The sequence below is a fragment of the Amblyomma mixtum genome, chromosome 5, assembly GCF_055824585.1.
Source record: "Amblyomma mixtum isolate Tamu chromosome 5, ASM5582458v1, whole genome shotgun sequence".
Taxonomy (NCBI): domain Eukaryota; kingdom Metazoa; phylum Arthropoda; class Arachnida; order Ixodida; family Ixodidae; genus Amblyomma; species Amblyomma mixtum.
The window spans coordinates 72352712-72370846 of NC_143016.1; the positions used below are offsets into that span (position 1 = coordinate 72352712).

Sequence of the window (18135 nt, forward strand, 5' to 3'; positions counted from 1 at the left end):
TTTGCTCTCTTTCCTCTCTTTCGTCTGGGGTACGTAGTCTGACTCTTCACACAGGTTCATTTATACGGCCTGCTCAGACAGCCTGTTCATTAAGGTTCATTAAATTGACAGTTCACCTCGCCACTAGTAAAGAGGATTCATTAACAGTGGTCCTTGTACGCGTCTCGAGACAAAATTACAGTCGCACTAAAAGGACGCGGGCCACGCTTCGTTTTCTCCTTTGCTCTGGGCAAGACTTCCATAATCATCATCATGACCGGCATCATTATTCCATTGGGTGCTCGAGGGGCGCGTTCGTCACGAGCCCCGCCCATATGCGCCTCGCGCGTTCGATTCAGGAGTAGGCACAATCCTCCTGGGTGCTTCCGGCAGGTACACGACTACTTCATCCAGGTGACAATGCTTTCTCGATCATAGCCGAAGCACCCACCTCGCATCGCTTACCGGTGCCGAACAGCGTCCGAGCATCCTAATGTTATTTCGTTGCGCAGCCTGAAGCGATACAAGGCGTCCGGTGGCCAGCCTATGCGACCAGGCTTCCCTTTTGCTACGGAAGATTCATTTCCAGTAAAGGGGGATACTGCAGAGAAGGGTAAGTGTAAGAGCAGCCATTCTAATCAGTTTTCTGCCTTTTGGGCAGTGGCGTAACACTACTGAGGTTAGTTTATGGCTTATGGGGGTTTTACGACCCATAGTGACTCGGGCAATTAGGGACGCCGTAATGAAGGGCTCGGGAAATTTCGACCACCTGGGGCTCTCTAACGTGCACTGATGTCGTACAATACACCGCCCTCTGTAATTTTTCCTCCGTCGAAATTCGACCGCCGCGGCCGGGTTCGAACCCGCGTCTCTAGGGCCAGCAGCCGAGTCCCATAACCCCTCAGCCTCCGCGGCGGCCCCCGCTGAGGATAGGGTTCCAGCAAGGTTCTTCGATGTGCTGTAGACGTGCTACGGATTAGAGAAATTGCATCCGTTCTTCGAGTGCATTTCAACGTACAGAATTTAATGTAGAATTCAGCTTCGGCCCAGTTGAATACAAACGTTCTGTTCGATTTAATTGCCTAGATTGAGGATTATCGTTCTTGTTGGCAAAGTCTTAGGACTGAACATTTTGTACAGTAAAGGCCAGCTGCTTACATAGTCTGCTGCTTCCGTGGCAGCTCGTGCCCTAGCCACGAGAGCTCTCTCTACCTTAGGGCAGCTCTACCTTAGAGAGATCATTGGCTCTGTAAGGTAGAGCTGCCGAGCAGGGCAACCTCCCTGCTCTCTCGGGTTGGCTGAGGGCGAAATGGGATAAGCGGCGTTAGAGGGGCATGCCTGCACCATGTGGTACACGGCTGAGAACGCGCACCAACACTGCACGCACTCCCCGTCAAAAGCCGGATTAAAATATTGCAGCAAAGCTGGGCATAGTACAATGTCGGTGTAGAAGAGGAGCCAACGCGCTCCTCGTTTTTGGTTAGCTATTTGGCTGGGGGGTAAAAGCGGCTTTGCTATGCTTGATATAATTTAGAATGTCTGATAGCTAATATAATTTAAGAATGTCTGATAGTCAGCGCAAAGCTAGTTCTCTTTGTCGGTGGACGCATCTCAGCGCACCACGAACGCCGACTAAGCCCTTGGCGACTGTGTTTTAGCGTTCGTGGTGTGCTTGAGGCGTCCATCGACTAAGTGAACTAGCTACGTGCCTTTCGATTTCTCAGAGAGGTTTTGCACCGCGAATAAGATTAGACTGGGAATCACACTGTTTGCTTTGTGCAAGCCGCTCCTGCTCTTTCTTTCTCTCCATGAACTTGAAGCGGGGAGACGCCACGTCGCGCGTCTTAGCCGCTGAGAAGGCGGAGTGGCCTCATAGAACGCTGTTGAACTTTGCGTCGCTTGTAAAAGTATAACAGGGGTAAGCAGCGCTAACGCACTTCGCCACGCAAATCGGCTGTAATGTGTTCGCATCCAAGATATCCCACCTTTCAGCCACATGTGCTTATATTGCTACATAAGACACTTCATCAATTTTGTTCGCTTCCATGAAACTTAGGTACGTGGCAATACGCCTTGCTAACTTCAACATTTTGTTTACACGTTATGAGTGATTTTGCCTTATGAGAGATGGCCACTTGGGTACCTCAACCAAATAAGCCAAACCAACTCCATCATGGCAGCCATATGCAGCTTTCTGCTCACACGACTCGCTGCCTTCCAGCAGGCATATTTGCATTTAGTTCGGAGGCAGAAGCCATAATTTTGGCCGCTTTTCAGAATTCTTAGCCGCAAGCTGCGGATAGCGGAAGTGCGTGAAACATGACGAGCACATGACGTAACGCAGACTCCGTGATTTCTGGCGGCCTAGCAGCAGCCGAAAAGACAGCTACCGCCAGCCGCACGTTGAAGGCATCTATCGGCTATTGCAGCCGTCGCTACCGTCGCTTCGTTTACGTTTGTACCGGCGTTTTGCCAGCGTTACGATGGATCCCGCTCTCGAAGTCGTCAACGAAGTTCTCGGAAATAGACACCTTTAGCATACCGTGTACCTTGTTACCGTTAGCGGAATACTGGGAGCCCGCCTACCGCCGATGAGCAGGCGATGATTTGTCCCAAAGCTGCAGGCGCGCGCGTAGCTGCCGGGTCGTGGCGCCATGTGGCGACGTCAAGGAGATTTGCACATGCATTGGCTGCGCCTCAGTGATTCGTGCCTTCTCGTGTTATAGCGTTGGTTCTAGCAACACTGTTTTGTCCTATGACGTCATCACGCTTGTACTTTCGAGTTTGGCCTGTGGCGGCGATACCTGTATTTTGGCGTTTGCTCTTTTCTACGTTACAATAGCTTTGTTGTCAGTATGAGAGGCGTTTTTGTAATCAGGAGCTGGTATTCTGTCGATACAAGCCAACTTCAATTTCTCCTCAGTGTCCCTTTAACGTCCCAAAGCAACTGAGGCTATGAGAGACGCCGTAGTGAGGGGCTCCGGAAATTTCGACAACCTGGGTTTTTTTAACGTGCACTGACATCGCACAGCCCAGGGGCCTCTAGAATTTCGCCTTCATTGAAATTCGGCCACCGCGGCCGGGAGCGAGCCCACGTCTTTCGGGTCAGCAGCCGAGCGCCATAACCATTGAGCCTCTGCGGCGGGGCTGAGAACGCAAGGGAACATTATTTGCAGCACTCGCACCATTTTAACAGGTTCGCAAAGTTAAGTAGAATTCTGTAATGTAAACTGTGGCCTGTTGCAATACCTCCTAGAAAGACTTGAGGCCTGCGCGCTGCGCGAGTGACGTCACATCCAGTAGGCGGATGGCCGCGTCGCTCGCTTCCTCCGCCGCGCTTGGTGTCGCTTTTTTAGGATGGTTTAGTCTCTCTCCATCGACCGCTGTATTAAGCGCGAGTGCGACCGCTTTACAGGCGTACAAAAAGATAGGCGTGCGCTCATTTATAAAGAAAAGAAGAGCCTCCTGTGAAATAACTAGGGGCCTGGTCAGCTGCAGTGCACTTTTTAGAGAAGTAAGATTGACAAACTACTCTAGGTGAGTGAATAACTGATAGAAAACGCGAGAATTCTGCAGTGCAGTTCTTTCGCTTCGCTGGCTTCGGCTTCAGCGGCGTGCGTCACGTGAATTCGGGATGATGGAGGCAACAGCAACTCGATCGTCACCTTCATGCAAAACTGTGTAATGGTGCCTATTGCAGCGTTCTACAATTACTGCTCCCATGGGGAGTCTATTGTTTGCTGAAAATGAAAGAATGAGGCAAAATTTAGTCGTCAACCAAAAGACAAATTTCGGTTTATTGGTCATGGGCATGCAAAGGCGCTGTAAATAAATGTAAGACAATATAATATACATACAGTAAACAGAACTAATGAAGCATCAAGGTAACAAAATTGAACTGCCAGGTAGTAACCACAGATTTGTAAAACAAACATACCCTTTAAATATGAAAACATAAATTGTACTCATGGTCACACTTAAGACTTAGACCATGTCACATACAGTAGAACAGGTCACTGCAACAAACATCAAGGAAACGAAGGCAGTCATGGTTCGCAGTCCAAAATAACACAAAACTTTTAGCAACATACGGTTAAGCACAAAACATATATGATGAAAAACAATTGCAATCGACTAGAATGAGGAACTTGGTTACTTCACATAATATGGCACTGCGAGAACAAATCAAAGCAATAAACACTCCACATACAAATAAGCACATGCTCCTCTCTTGTTTTGGAACACTGTGGTGTGGACAGGTACGATGGGCAGTCCTTGAATATTGAAGGCACAGCGCTAGGGTCCAGTCGTGGCACCGGCAAAGTGGTCTCGATAACCTTTCCAGTCCTTGGGTCATGATAGACTGTTTTTTTAAAAAATAAAGCTCTCATGGAAGGGCAGCGCACAGACCTGCAAAAACGAAAACAGGGGACTGTACCACAAAAATGTATCACAGTGTTTCCGAAAGGACATTATTTATGTATACGTGCTCAAGGTAGTTTTTTTTTTTTTTGGTATTGGCAGATTCTTTCCTGATGCAAGCACAGGCTGAACAAACACTTTTCGCAGAAAACACATGGTATTTGGTGTTTAACGTCCCAAAGCAGCTCAGGCTATGAGAGATGCCGTAGTGGAGGACTCCGGATAATTTCGACCATCTAGAGTTCTTTAACGTGCACGCGTCTGTCGACACTCCTGCCGACGCGTCTGTCGACACGGCTGCCGACGCGTCTGTCGACATTCCTGCCGACGCGTCTGTTGACACGGCTGCCGACGCGTCGGTCGAAATTCCTGCCGACGCGTCTGTCGACACGGCTGCCAGCGCGTCTGTCGAAATTCCTGCCGACGCGTCTGTCGACATTCCTGCCGACGCGTCTGTCGACACTCCTGCCGACGCGTCTGCTAACGACAGTATGAGGCATTAAAGGCTTTCGCCTTAATATGAACACGAAAGAATTTCGCTTGTCAGCCGTAGGAAGAATTCTGAGTCGCCTCGTCTTTCTATGCGGCACAACGGATTCTAGGCCTAACGCTCAATATGCTCGCACTGATAATGAACTTTGCGGAGCGTAAAAGCGGGCATGAAGGTACACAACAAGCTAATTAAAGCAGTTCTTACCCTTGAAGAAGCTGTAACGTGGTAGCCCTTGCGTGGTATTGCACGCAGCCACTTGTTCCGCTGGGCAACGTCCTTCGGAAATGAGAAGACTTGAATTTTCGAGTCTTCGTCGTAGTTTCCCCGGCATTTCGGCACACAGCACTTGTAAGGCATGCTGATAGCCGCACTTCACTCCTTGACAACAACCACGCGCGCCGATCATGCGCAGGAACGCGCACCCAGTGCAGAAACACAGAACAACGCCAGAACGATGCACGCAACGGGAGGCTTCCTGCCGCTGGTCCGCGCGCACCGACTGCGGGGTTCGTCGGTTTCGTGCGCGCGCGCCTCCCGACCCTCGAAGAGGCGATCGCCTACCGGAAATGACGTTGGTCACGTGACATTTGGGAGCGCGCAGGCCTGAAGTCTTTCTAGGAGGCATTGCCTGTTGTCGTTCATGAGCCGCTATCACGTATAGCCGAAATCGAAGAGATCGAGCGACCCTGTCCGGCCCTTGAGCTACCCTGGTTGCGAGCGGATTAGTACGAATTAGGCATCAGCCGCTGCGTACGTCTCTGTGAAATAACCTAGACAGATTAATTTTGGTGGTTTCTTATTTCACGATAGCAATTACGACTTCTGTGGCAATCTTCTGCTCTTAATTGGGAACCCTGTAGTTCATAAGCTGCTAATTCCTGACCGATTTCTTCAACCGCCTACGCGGCTAGGCAGTCAGTACAAATGTAATATCGCTCCTTTCGAACTCCTTTCGAAGGTCGCCCAGTAGGTGACCGCAGCCACGTTTATTTGAAGGCTGCCGGAGTGATGATCGCGGCAGAGCAGCGGCGGCAGCGTCCGCTCGAGGCAGAGGTCCAAGCTTTCTCCCCGGCGCGATCCAGCGTTTCTCCCTAGCGCGTTCCAGCCACTTCGTTCTTTTTGGAATTCTGCTACTGCCGACCGCACTGCTCGCTGAAAAGCTTCCTTATGGAGGTATCTATTTGATAGAAATCACGGACACTTTGCGTAACCTTAAGCTGCAGGCGTCAATTATTCACCTCGCTGCTACCTCATTAGAAGGCGTTTGGGTAATCAACTAATGAATGTTTTACAATCACTTCTCTGCCTTGCTGGAAGTAAAAACATATAAGATCTCTGCATTCTTCCCTGTAGCATATCGCTCTTGTGGCGGCAGAGATAGCGTCAATAGGAACTTTATCTGTGTTCTAAAATTTGTCGGACTTGCTGCCTTCGTGGTAAATAATCTTTTAATCTATTGCCTTTCCTTCCATGTCAGCCCTGGACCAGCGATGAGTTTTTACCGAGACGAAGGTTCTCGCAGCCAGAGGTTCCCGAGAAAGCCTGTGCAGTGTCGTCTTACCTTGACCGATCCTAACTGCTGGGATGAAGACGAAACCGAAACGGCGAGGCACAAGTGCATCTCTGGAGTTATCGAAGGGCCCAGAGCCGGGCACCCCATGTCACTCGCCACTATCACTCCGTGCAGCTACAGTCGGAGTGAAGATGTGCACGCCGACCTGCTCTCTGCCTGGTCACCACTCAGTATTGACGATGCCGCGGACGAGGAGGTACGTAATGCATGCATATAAAGCCTCGCCTGTGCTTGATGCTGGAGCCCTCAATGTACTGTAGCGTCACGTCGTCGCGTTTAATGCTGATTGGCGTTCGGCTGGTGATCCCAAGGTCGCGGATTAAATCCTGCAAGTGGTCGTGCGGTTTTATACAGCCGAAATACAAAAATGCCTGCCTGCTTCGCGATGTCGCAGCACGTTGAACAACTTCAGGCGGTCTTAATTAATCTGGCGACTTCTATTACAGCGTCCTTCTCCGATTTGTCGCTTCGTGACGTTAAATACAACAATTCACAAATTATTTACGGTTCACTCAGTTATGTTCTTGTGCATGTCAAAAACATATTGACATGCCGGCGTCTATGCATGTAGACAGTAAAGAGATTTGCTCATATCAGTCTCCCTATATGCCACTCATGTGGAGGTTGTCAGCGTGGCGAAAAGTGGTGAGCGTGCCAAGGAAAGCATTTTCGATGCGTGCATTTCATTGTAAATAGCAGCGGCTGTAGCGATGCGGTTAAGTGCTAAAGTCTTGAGGCATGATCCGCAGTTGAAGACGATATTTGTTCCGAGAATGTGGTCCGACAATACAAGTGGGGAAGTGAAATTCAATGGCGCTGGCTCCGATACGTGGGAGTGAGGTGAAGCAATCGTTGGCAGAGATACCACCTACGCACGTAGGTTGCTTTTCGAGCGTCCTGGAGAGATGTGTACGATTTGTAAAATGTAACATTATACACATATTGCCTTATTTCTTCAGAACAAACAAGGAGCCAATGGCAATGAGCTGGCCACTAGGCGACGACAGAGAATAGGTCTGCAATGGCTACGAAATATCAAAGACGGGACCCTGTATGCCATGCTTTTCATCAACCTGGCTGTGAACTGTGTGCGCAAAGCATCCACCAACACCTTCAAGGATGCCAAGGGAAAAAACGGCTTTGAAAACATTGGTGAGTATCACATGGATCAGGTTATAAGTTATTATAACGTGCCGTTTTGTTCAGCAGGCCGTAGAGGACAGCTATACATCACTTTCAGGGTATAGATGAAGTAACCACAAAGAATGTAAAGAAAATAGAGAGCCACGAAATTTTCCCGGATTATGGTCATGCGCGTGAAGTCATTGTATGTTATATACGTTTCTCTTACGTGCAGCACGGCTGCGAGGTCCAGATACTAATTGCTATGGCGGGCACCGAATCTTGTACTGTGGAACATCTTTTCCGCTCGTTGAAGAAAGTCCGCAAAACGAATTATCCTGGCGATGAGAGTGTTTGTTTTAGAAACAACTGGCAGAGCAGGAATTGAATGCATGGTCGTCAGACGACAAAATAGGGGGTCCAACTTGTGTAAGAGATGGCAGAAAGTTTCTTTGACGGAGTAAAATCACTCTCACCTATGTAGGTGCAAGCATGCTAGTACTGACTAGTTTCAAACAACCGCGCGGACCTTTGCAGCCATCCGCTCTCCCTGGGCTGCGGTGAAAACCATCCGGGGTCACCTCTCGGGCACCGGAGACGCTGTGGCGAACAAGCCAAGGCCCACATCCGGCGGGAACCGCTCCAGACGCAGTGGCCACCAAGACATCGCCCGCGTCCGACGGGAACTGCCGTGCGAAACTCTGCACGGCACAACGGCCGCCCGGCAGGCCACCTAGGCGGAGCTCAGGTATGGCGATTTGGGGGCTTGCTCGAGTTGCCAACAGGTGCTGGTAAGAACGCACTAACTGCAAAAGTAGGGCGACTATGTCGAATGGATGTGATGCCATACGAGGTACCGCTGTACTCAGGGCGAAAACACATACACAGGGGAGTTGCGAGGAAGTGTTAAAATCATCAGGTGACAGGCTTGTCTACACGAGTTAAAGGAAATGGAATAGCATATCAATCTAACTGGTATTGGCCACCTGCTTAGGCGTTGACTAGACGGTGGCAGAATTAAAACAAAAGTCAGGGGGCACTTTGACTGTCTAAAGTACGTAGAGGCGAAAGCGTTTTCCGCACCACTTTCAGTGCTTCTGTGGCACTGGTGGCGTCACATGTAATTGAGTACTAATTACTAAGTGATGACAAATCACTAATTAATGGTTAATTACTGATTAATGCCTGAATACTAATTAACTGCTAATTAAGCTTAAGCTTCGCCTTTAGGAGTGGAACGCGACAGCGTGTTGTAGCGCTGCCAGGGAGTCCACGGAACGCCACCACCCGTTCGGCGCGATGCCTTGCCGTTTCAACGCAACGGTTTTTGAGGAAAGGAAATGGCGCAGTAAATCTCTGTCAACTCGGTGGACACCTGAACCGCACCGTAAAGGAACGGAGGAAGTGGGAGCGATAGAAGAAAGACGAAGATGGCCCGTAATGAAGAAAATGAAAATTGTATTTGAGGAAAGAAAATTACGCAGTAACTGTCTCACATATCTCGGTGGACACCCGTCAAAATTCAGGGAGGGGGGGGTGCACTTTTTTGACCTAAAGTGTGGTCACTGATGTGTGGTTAAGATGTTAAGCTTCGCCTTTAAGAGTGGAACGCGAGAGCGTCTTGCAACGCTGCCAGGGAGTCCATAGAACGCCATCGCCCATTCGGTTCTACGCCTCGCTCGTCGGTAAATTGGTTTTTGAGGAAAGGAAATGTATTTCTCTCTCATATCTCGGTGGACACCTAAACCTCGCCGGAAGGGAAGGGAGGAGGATGGGAGTGAGCGAAGACACCGTATTCACTAGACGTGCCTTTGTTCATTCCAAACAATCGAGCTGGCATGGCGATGTGGATAGCATGCTCGTCTCGCACTCCGAAGACCGGGGTTCGATTCCCGAGCTCGACCAATTTCTTACTAAGTTTTATTTATTTATATGGCCTGACTAGAGAAGTTAATTAGGCTAATTGGGTAATTAAGCAATTAACTAAGCTCAGTCCCACTTTCTTGGAGCATCACTATATGGTCCCTTCAATTGTTTGCATGGTTACTAGCCAAAGTACAATTGGCCCCGTTTGAAATTGGCGCACTGTGACGTCACGACCGTTTCGACCAACTGAAAAGCGTGACATTCTCTGTCGACAACTGCTGCTTACAACGATGAGACATTAAAGGCTTTCGCCTTAAAACTACGTGTTGCTACATATCAGCGTTAGTGGTATTGGTTATATGACGCCTTTACATTTTCGCTTTTAAGAGAATCACCTTCCCATTGAGCCCTTGGATTTCATTTCATCTTGTCCTTTCTGATGCTGCTTGGATTCCATCAGGGTGCAGCATGTGGAAGGTTGAGGAAGGGGGGGGGGGGTGTCCCGGGGAAGTGAGTGGCGGGTGAGGGCGGAGCATTTTGGAGACTGCAGGTGTGGGAAGGATGCAGGCTGTTGATTAGGTGTGGAGGTGTTTCGATCCCTCATTCTACAGCATTTTCGCCGATTTATAACAATGCTGCTCACAAAGCCAAAACAAGTAGGCCGTTTGATGAATATCTGAAAAGCAGTGCTCATTAAAGTATTACGACGTAGGTTTCCGCCTATTCTGACCCCTGGTGGGAATGATTTTTGTTTTTGTTGAGCTGTTGTGAACGCTGTCTCACCTCTGTCATTTACGGACCTTGTGTACAATGAAATTGTAGGTGGAGTGCTTCTAGGTGAAAGTGTGCCTGCCATTTGCACTGTTGCTCTATGTATTTTGAAAAGTGGGGAGACAACAGATTTTCTCTGCGCCAGCTGATTTCTCCTCTCCCAATGCATTACGTTCTGCTGAGGCGAAATTTTGAAGCGTGAGCTGTCGTTTCTTGTGTGCACTAAGGGCAAAGTGAGGAATGAAGAGAAATTATGAAGCAGGAATTGACTTTCATTCATAATGTTTGCGCTGGAGAGCACATGAATAGACGTGAACGCGCAGGCACCAGTGCCTTATCGCTAGGAACTCAGCTGCGAAAAGAGAGACATGCTGGATGTCGTTGGAAGAACACTCCTATTTGAATGAGTTAGGAATCTAAAGCGTTTAGGCCATTGGTATTGGGCGGAATTGGGGTGGTGGGGGGCGGGAACGCGGGGCAGGATCTACTGAATGGTTTGCAAAAAATTCTTTAAGTGCAATGCTGTGAGTTCTCAGCGCTAGAAACTGCTGGATTTGCTATGGCGGCCAACATACGCGTGATCTGAGCATAGAACAAGTGCTAAATAGACACGACGGTTTGCTGGGAGCGGGAGCTCTTATTTGCGCCGTTTATACAGCGTCAAGTGCTTTGTTCCGTACGCCTTCATATTCATACAATCAGCGTAAAATGAAACAATCACTAAACTTCAAAAATATCAGCTGCTTGCGAGTTTAAACGTTCTCTCTCGAAACGAATTCACAGACCTAGAGCAAATGCAGACTTCTTAAAGCAAATGCAGTGAAAAGCCTATCAACTGAATAGTAGTCTTGTCACATTTGTTTCAATCTGTTGCTATGGATAAGACCAAATGAAAGCATTTGGTTTTGAACACTGACGATATCAATGGTGTGCCTTAAAAAAACCTTAGGGAACAGCATACGATGCCCAGTGGGTAAGCTTGCTGAAAACGAAGCATAAAAAAATGAAAGCGTTGAGCGTTGTATATCAATTTTACACTGGAGTAGCCGATGAATGACATAAGGAAATCTTACTTGAATACGAAACTGGAGTTGAACGCAGCCAGTACCATCTCAATTATTATGAGTGTGTATTCATAGCGTGAAGAACGAAACAATACGGCATAGATTAATTGTAGCCCTCAAGGAAGAATATCAGGAAATCTGGCGCCTGTTAGCGTTTGACCAAGAGGATAACGAATACCAAGCCTGTTAATCGTAGTTCAGAACTTCGAATATGGATAATTGCAGGACACGAGTAATAAGCGCAGTTATCTTTTGTTACATGTATTTTTACTTCCATACGATGCAATTCCTTACTGATAGTCTCGCTACTGATAGTCGCGCAATATGTGCCGTGCTTCCAGGACGTCACATTTTAACTTAGTTGTAAGTTGTTTGCCGCCGTTTTTATTCTTTCATTTCAAGCGGTAAGAAGGAACGCGAAAACTCTAATGCTGAGGATTTGTGGGGTTACTTCTATAACAGGCAACTGTTAAGCATTTTGGAACACTTTTAGTTGACTACCACATTGTTTCATCGACGTCCATGTTATAGCGGGGATAAATAGCTTTTCGAAATTATGAAAGCATTACAACCTTAAAAGATAATGGAAGCAGAAAACCACCAAAAAATTGATTTTTCGACAAGTGATCAGAGGCCAATAAAATGTCACAATGTCACAAAGCATTTTGTATGTGTGTTTAATGACTAAATACGCGACTCTAAATCGATCATTATTTGCCCGAAATGATCAAAACAATCTGGAACCTTCATTTGTTAAAATTCACAGCGAATATCGTTGGCGTGCCGCTTGCGACGTCACACATCCAAGGTTTCCCGTAGAAATCGTCACAATTGAAGCCACACAGTGGGAAGATATTAAATTAATTTCTCTGGAACAAAGCACCACCCAGCTGCAATATTTGGAACAACACATCAGAAGGCTCAGAGAAACACTGTGCTAAGAAAAATTCAGTGAAGTTTTCGGCCCAAACAAAACTCGCAGTTGCTTTTGAAAACTGATTGCCACCGAATGTTATCAGCGCTGGAAGATATAGAAGATACCCATTTACAGCGTGAAGTGGTAAGGTACGACTGCCTTACTGGTAATCAATTCCCAAAGCATAAAAGTGAAATCTACTGGGATCACTTTAGATCAAGGAAAAAGGGCGCACATACTCAATGAGGTAGCCATCCAAGAAATCGCCTACTTGTATATTAACCATATATCGTATGTATTTCGAAACATAAAGTATTTCGAATACATAACCACACAAGCGTACTACCCAACTTCCAACAGCTTTTTTATCGATACTGAGGAAGTTTTCCGACGTTGAGGTCTTTCCACTATCAGTATTCTGGCTGTGGCCCGTTGTTTCTATGGGGCGAGATGCCACAAGCAAAAGCATATAAGAACCAGAATGTGAAGGAAATTATTGAAGGCTATTTGTTATATATCACTGGAACAAAGAAAGCACATTTTCAAGCGCGGCCACCATAGGTCAAAATTTTAATCCGCGGTGTCCCGAAGAGGTTTGTAATGCTGGCTAGCCTGCATGTGTTCAAAACATTGGGGAACCAAGTTTCCCGGCTGGCGCAGCGCCCTCTCTGGGCGCGTCGCTTAGATAACGCTGCTATATTATGGCATCTGAGGTTAGCCACGCGCGCTGGCGCTGGTGATCTCGGAGGACATGGCTATACATTGAGGGAGGACCTACATACCGTTGTAAGGGGCCAGCTGCGCGATCCGCCCTCAGAACCATGCTCTCAAGACTACGTACCACGTGTGGTCCACCCTAAACATCGTTCAGTGCGAAAGCAGGAACAGTTCTAAGCTAGCGCTAGTGACGTCTCAGTTCTCGTCGTCTAGCTCGTCCTATCTAAAGAATCGTAAGACATGACTGATAAAGCACTGCTTGTCCAATGCTACGCAGGCACCTCCACGTCGGGGCGGACGGAGCATCGGTGCGGCACGAGGCACGGCCGCTGCCAGCGGCTGTGTTTCGATACGAGATGCGCGAACACCTAGCTGGGTCCTTCAGAACAGGAACTGCGGCTGCTCTGTCCCATTCCAGCTGGAGGCCGTTGGAGAGGTGGCTTCGATAAGCGGGTGCCCTGTCCGAAGAATAGGGACTGCTTTTTTATGACGTCAGAATTACCGGGCTATAGAAAGCTCTTAGGCCTTACTAAAGGCCCCTATTTAAATTTTTCAATTTTTTATACTGTAGTACGTGTATTTAATGACCATCACGTTGTGAATAAATTACGTACTGGAACGGAAAACGAAGTCGGATTTAAAGGCGCAGCAGTTCCGAACTGACACCTTGCTGATTTCCTCCAGCTCGTATTATGAATGACGCCGTCTGGCATAGCTTTATGCTGCTGCAACGTTCAAATGCATCGTGCTGTGGTAATAACCGTACACAATGAAGGTGTGCTGCATATTAATTCTTTTCTTCCCTCAGGAGATTCAAGGCTTTTGTTCTAACATCCATTCCCAGGTACTTTCGGCCTCTCTATGGGAACTTATAAACATCGGTTATATGTATCATGTAGCGCAGACGTTTATAAACATGTTTCACCTATTTTTGCGGAGGAGGTGTTCGCTGATACTCAGGTAGAACGCCGTTGCAGAGCATGAAAAACTCACCGCTGATAAAGCGAGGGGGGTATTGTCCTACCTGGGATAGGAAACTCCATAGCCATCATTGTCCAGCTAATCCAGCGCCATTATAGCGCTGGGAGCATTGGCGCTGGACGCATTGTCCAGCGCCGTTATAGTGGCCGGAGGATAGCTGGCTGAGCGTCGTATCGTTATCCCGGCAAAGGTATACAGGAGAAAAACTTCATGCTCGAGTGGGATTCGAAGACCTCCTAGAGAAAACAAACTTCGTTTCCAGGTGCCTGAATAAATTTCCCCTTCTCCTGCGGCTGGTGCTGCTTGCATGCATAGTTATTACATTTTTAGCCACGAGTTCCTCAGACCCCAGGATGCTGCATGTACGGGTGATGAAGCGACAACAGCTGTGATGGACTCTTTATCCACCCTCCTATCACTACCTCTCCCTCCAGACATCTCCCGAGAGGCTGTAGAGGAAGCCGCCATTGCACTTGCTGTCACCTGCATAGAATCCCGGTGCACTTTAAGTGACTCTAAAACGGCGATCCTAAATTTTGCTCGAGGCCGAGTCCATGTCCCTGGTTTTGGCATACTGGACTCGCCCGATGCAACCCTACCACGCCAAGTGGAGCTGATATGGGTGCCTGCGCAATCCAGAAATCCCGGAAACAAGGCCGCCAACCTTTTTAGCCCGAGGTTCTTTAAACCAGGTTCAGGTGGCCTCGGGTCAGGGATTCACGAAGGAGCCCATGTACTCATTCAGCGAGCTGACGCAGGCCTACACAGCCTCACGGCAGCTCTACCCACCGCCCCACCCCTCCCAATATAACAAGCAACACACTCGCGCAGGATACAGACACACACTCTCCCCCACCCCTTACACTAACCCACTATCATCACTCCTTCCCCACTCCGCATGTGCCCTATGCCCAGAACCCTTCGCCTCTTCCCTCCACATTTCCCTCTGCACAGCGAACCCTCCCCCGCGGACCTAGAGAACCTCAAGACCTGGGAGGACTGGGAGACCCTGCGGCGCTCGGAGGACCCGGCCGTGCAGACCATTGCCACCGGCCGGGCTGCCAGTGTTATGGACTTTAGGAATGAACACTTGAATGCAGTGGGGTCGTGCGGGTGCCCTGGGGCGTGCCCAGCACGCGCTGTACGCCGACATCACCATCTGGGCTATGCAAGGACGCCTAGGGGATATGGAGACCAGCCTGCAAACGACCGCCATCATAGTTGTTTCCCTCCCAAGTACTGACCGAGCCCAGTGCTGCTTAGCTTCGGTGACATCATAGTGCGTCGCTATGCTCGAGAATATGGTCTGCAATGCTCCCCACACAAATCTGAATTTGTGCATTTGCGTCCCCCGCCCACATGCTCGACCCAAATCAATCTGTCGTTGAAAAGCGGTCCCATTCGCGAATGCAGGGAAATCAGAGTCCTCGGACTCTTCATACACAACCATCGACACTGCGACACAACACTCGCCAAGCTACCTCAGGTAGGGGACCAGGTGGGCCGCACGGTCCGCCGGGTTTCCAACAAGCGCGATGGGTTACGATGCAAAGACGCCTTGCGGCTTGCAAACGCATTCGTGACCAGCCGAATATTGCATTCGACTCTCTACCTCCACCTGCGGAAACAGGAGGAGGATGCTCTCGGGGTCATCCTCCGCAAAATCATGAAACGAGCGCTGGACCTCCCGGTCTCTACCTCTACCAGCCGCCTTATAGCATTGGGGATGGTGAACACTATTAGGGAGCTTCGGGAGGCCCACCTCAACAACCAATACACTTGACTCACAAAGACAGGGTCGGGCCGCCGCCTTTTAGCCCGACTTCACATTCAGCACACTCAATTCACAGAGGAGAGATGCCGCCTTCCCGTACACTGAAGACGCGCCCTCCACGTTCGGTCTCTCCTCACCAATATGCCCAAAGACGATCATAATGGCAGGCGCCTGGCGCGGGCGGAAGCCTTGGACCGCCATTTTCGGAGCAAACCTACACTTCTACACGGACGCGTCCGGCCCTGACCCCAGGGGATGGTACACGGCCGCGGCCGTCCACGAGGGTAAAAGAGTTGATGCCCTTACTTTCAAGGCCCAGTCAGCAATTCACGCAGAAGAGGTTGCCATCGCTTTGGCAGCCTCTGACACCTCCTCCAAATACTACATAATCACCGACTCGCGAGGGGCTTGTCGAAACTTCACGCAAGGGTGGGTTACTCACCTAGCTTATCGCATTTACCAAAATTGTAGCCGAGACTCGGATCCCGCGCACCGATCTCTCGTTTGGGCTCCAGGTCACAAAGGTGTCCACGGAAATGAGGCAGCCGACGCCGACCAGGACTTAGATTTAAATCCGATTTACACTTTCAAGGAAATATGCGACTGTTACAAATCCACGTACCAAACTTTTCTCACCCCGTGCAACGGGCTGGCGAAGGTCAACGAGCCGGTACTCCTGCGCCTGCTCACCAACACTATGTTGTGCCCGGCAACTCTGTAGCATTTCGATCCTCAATTCGAAGGGCGGTGCTCACACTGTGGGGAGATGTCTGACACCTACCACATGGTGTGGGCCTGCCAGCAGAACCCATCCCTACCCCCTATCCCAAACCCCACCCGAGAGGACTGGGAGGCGACCCTGTCCGGTTGCTGCACCCTCGAGGCCCAAAGCGCCTTAACGCCGTGCGCCCGGGCTGCGGCAAACGCCAACAGGGTGCCCGACAAGGCATTCCACCTAGTGGTTGGAAGGGCGTGACCTGAAGGGTCACGCCCTTCGTGACCCTTCAGTTCACGACCCCCAACGCCTCGCCCTATGATTAAATAAATGTTTTCACCACCACCACCACCCCTTCTCCACACCTCAGCAGTTTTAACGCGATAGCGTCGAGCGTGGTGTCGCAGAAAAGCTAGTGTCGGTGTCAGGCGGCGTTGGCCGTGTGCGAAAAATCCCAGCAGCGTTAATAAAACCGAGTAGGAAATTCGTCGAGTTGCGGAATACGAACCAGGGCCTCAGAGGAAGCGATGAGCATGCTAATCACTCCTCCACGCTCTCATCGGGGTCGCACGACGCCACCTGTATCTGGTTCCTGCTCCAGGTGCAACTGCCGTGCGGATCTGAACCAGGGCCCGTATTACGGAACTTTGTCAAAAATCTGTCAAAAGTTATTGACAGTGACGTCAAAGTGACGAAACGATGTGACGTCGACGCCTGACGCAAAATTGACGCAACGAAGAATCAGCCAATTACAGCAGAGCGGCGCCCCGGAAGCGTTTGCCTGCACGACGAGGGACCGTCTGCTAAATTTTTGCTAAAAGAGTAAAGAAATGCGCAGCGATAAAAATAATTATTATTTTATTTTGCCAAAAAATGATGTTTAAAGCTGAAAAATATTAAGAAAAACAAGAAGCGCAAGAAGTTAGGCTATTAAATTTCCTGGTGGGTAACTTTTGCTGCCGCGGGGGTGCGCAGACGGCGGTAAAACGTCAACAAGCCGCCTTGCACGTGAACAGCTGTTCCACGCCTTGATACTGTTTTCTTACGTGGCGACGAAAATCAACGTACTGTGCGGTTGTTCTAAGTGCGGAAAAATGGACGAAGCCAACTTGTTAAGGTCTGTGTTGTTCGGCTCTTACGATCGATGAAAAAAGTGTCAAAGCGTGAAGCGTTGTATGTGATGTGTGGTCGTCTGTTTCTTTTTCCTCGACCGGTAAACAGAAGACGGCCACGAAGTGCGATTTGCAGGTGAAAATAAAGTTCTTTGCCAGCATAAGCATGTTTTATTTGTATGTAGCTGTGGCACAGAGGTGTCGTCGGCTGCCGAAGCTTGCATGAAAGCCGCCGGTCGCAAATAACCGCTGTGCACACAGCACCCGCCGCTGCACCGACAGCGCATTCGCACGCAAACCTCCAAATTCATCGGCGAGTTCGTCGCATAGCCACACCGCAGTCTGCCTCTCCAGTCGAAAAAGGCGTCGGAACAGCTCGTCCGGCAAGTCAAACGCGTCTTCGTGCGCCCTCCTTCGCCGTTGCTCGCGTCGCCGCAGCCGCCTCAGCCACATACGACGCCGCTGCCGCCGCCGCCATTTTCTGTCAAAAACGGAACGGTCCAATTTTGACCGCCTCGAAGCCGTCAAAAAAAATCGTCAAAATGCGCCTGCATAATTAGGCGTGCAACGTCACCACTTCTGTCATGTCCGTGACGTAAACGCCAGCCACCCATGACGCAAGAAAGCAAC

At 49.4% G+C, this 18135-nt stretch overlaps 1 protein-coding gene and 1 long non-coding RNA gene across 3 annotated transcripts; one reads left to right on the forward strand and one right to left on the reverse strand.

Annotated features, from left to right (window-relative positions):
* Positions 1–233: 233 nt before the first annotated feature.
* Positions 234–16654, forward strand: LOC149342649 (uncharacterized). 2 transcript variants are annotated; one of them, XM_089545114.1, is made up of 6 exons: positions 234–393; positions 492–592; positions 6372–6663; positions 7427–7619; positions 8127–8337; positions 14820–16654. In XM_089545114.1, exons 1-5 carry the CDS (start codon positions 253–255, stop codon positions 8324–8326), a joined length of 927 nt encoding a protein of 308 aa, XP_089401240.1. In that variant the 5' UTR covers positions 234–252; the 3' UTR covers positions 8327–8337; positions 14820–16654. The 2 variants fall into 2 exon arrangements, with proteins under 2 accessions (XP_089401240.1, XP_089401239.1); XM_089545113.1 differs by lacking the exon at positions 14820–16654 and adding an exon at positions 13201–13549.
* On the reverse strand, positions 3745–6889 carry LOC149342650 (uncharacterized). Its single transcript, XR_016283055.1, has 2 exons — positions 5099–6889; positions 3745–4389 (listed from the first exon to the last, which is right to left on the reverse strand). It is a non-coding gene; the product is annotated as an uncharacterized LOC149342650 (long non-coding RNA).
* Positions 16655–18135: the final 1481 nt, after the last annotated feature.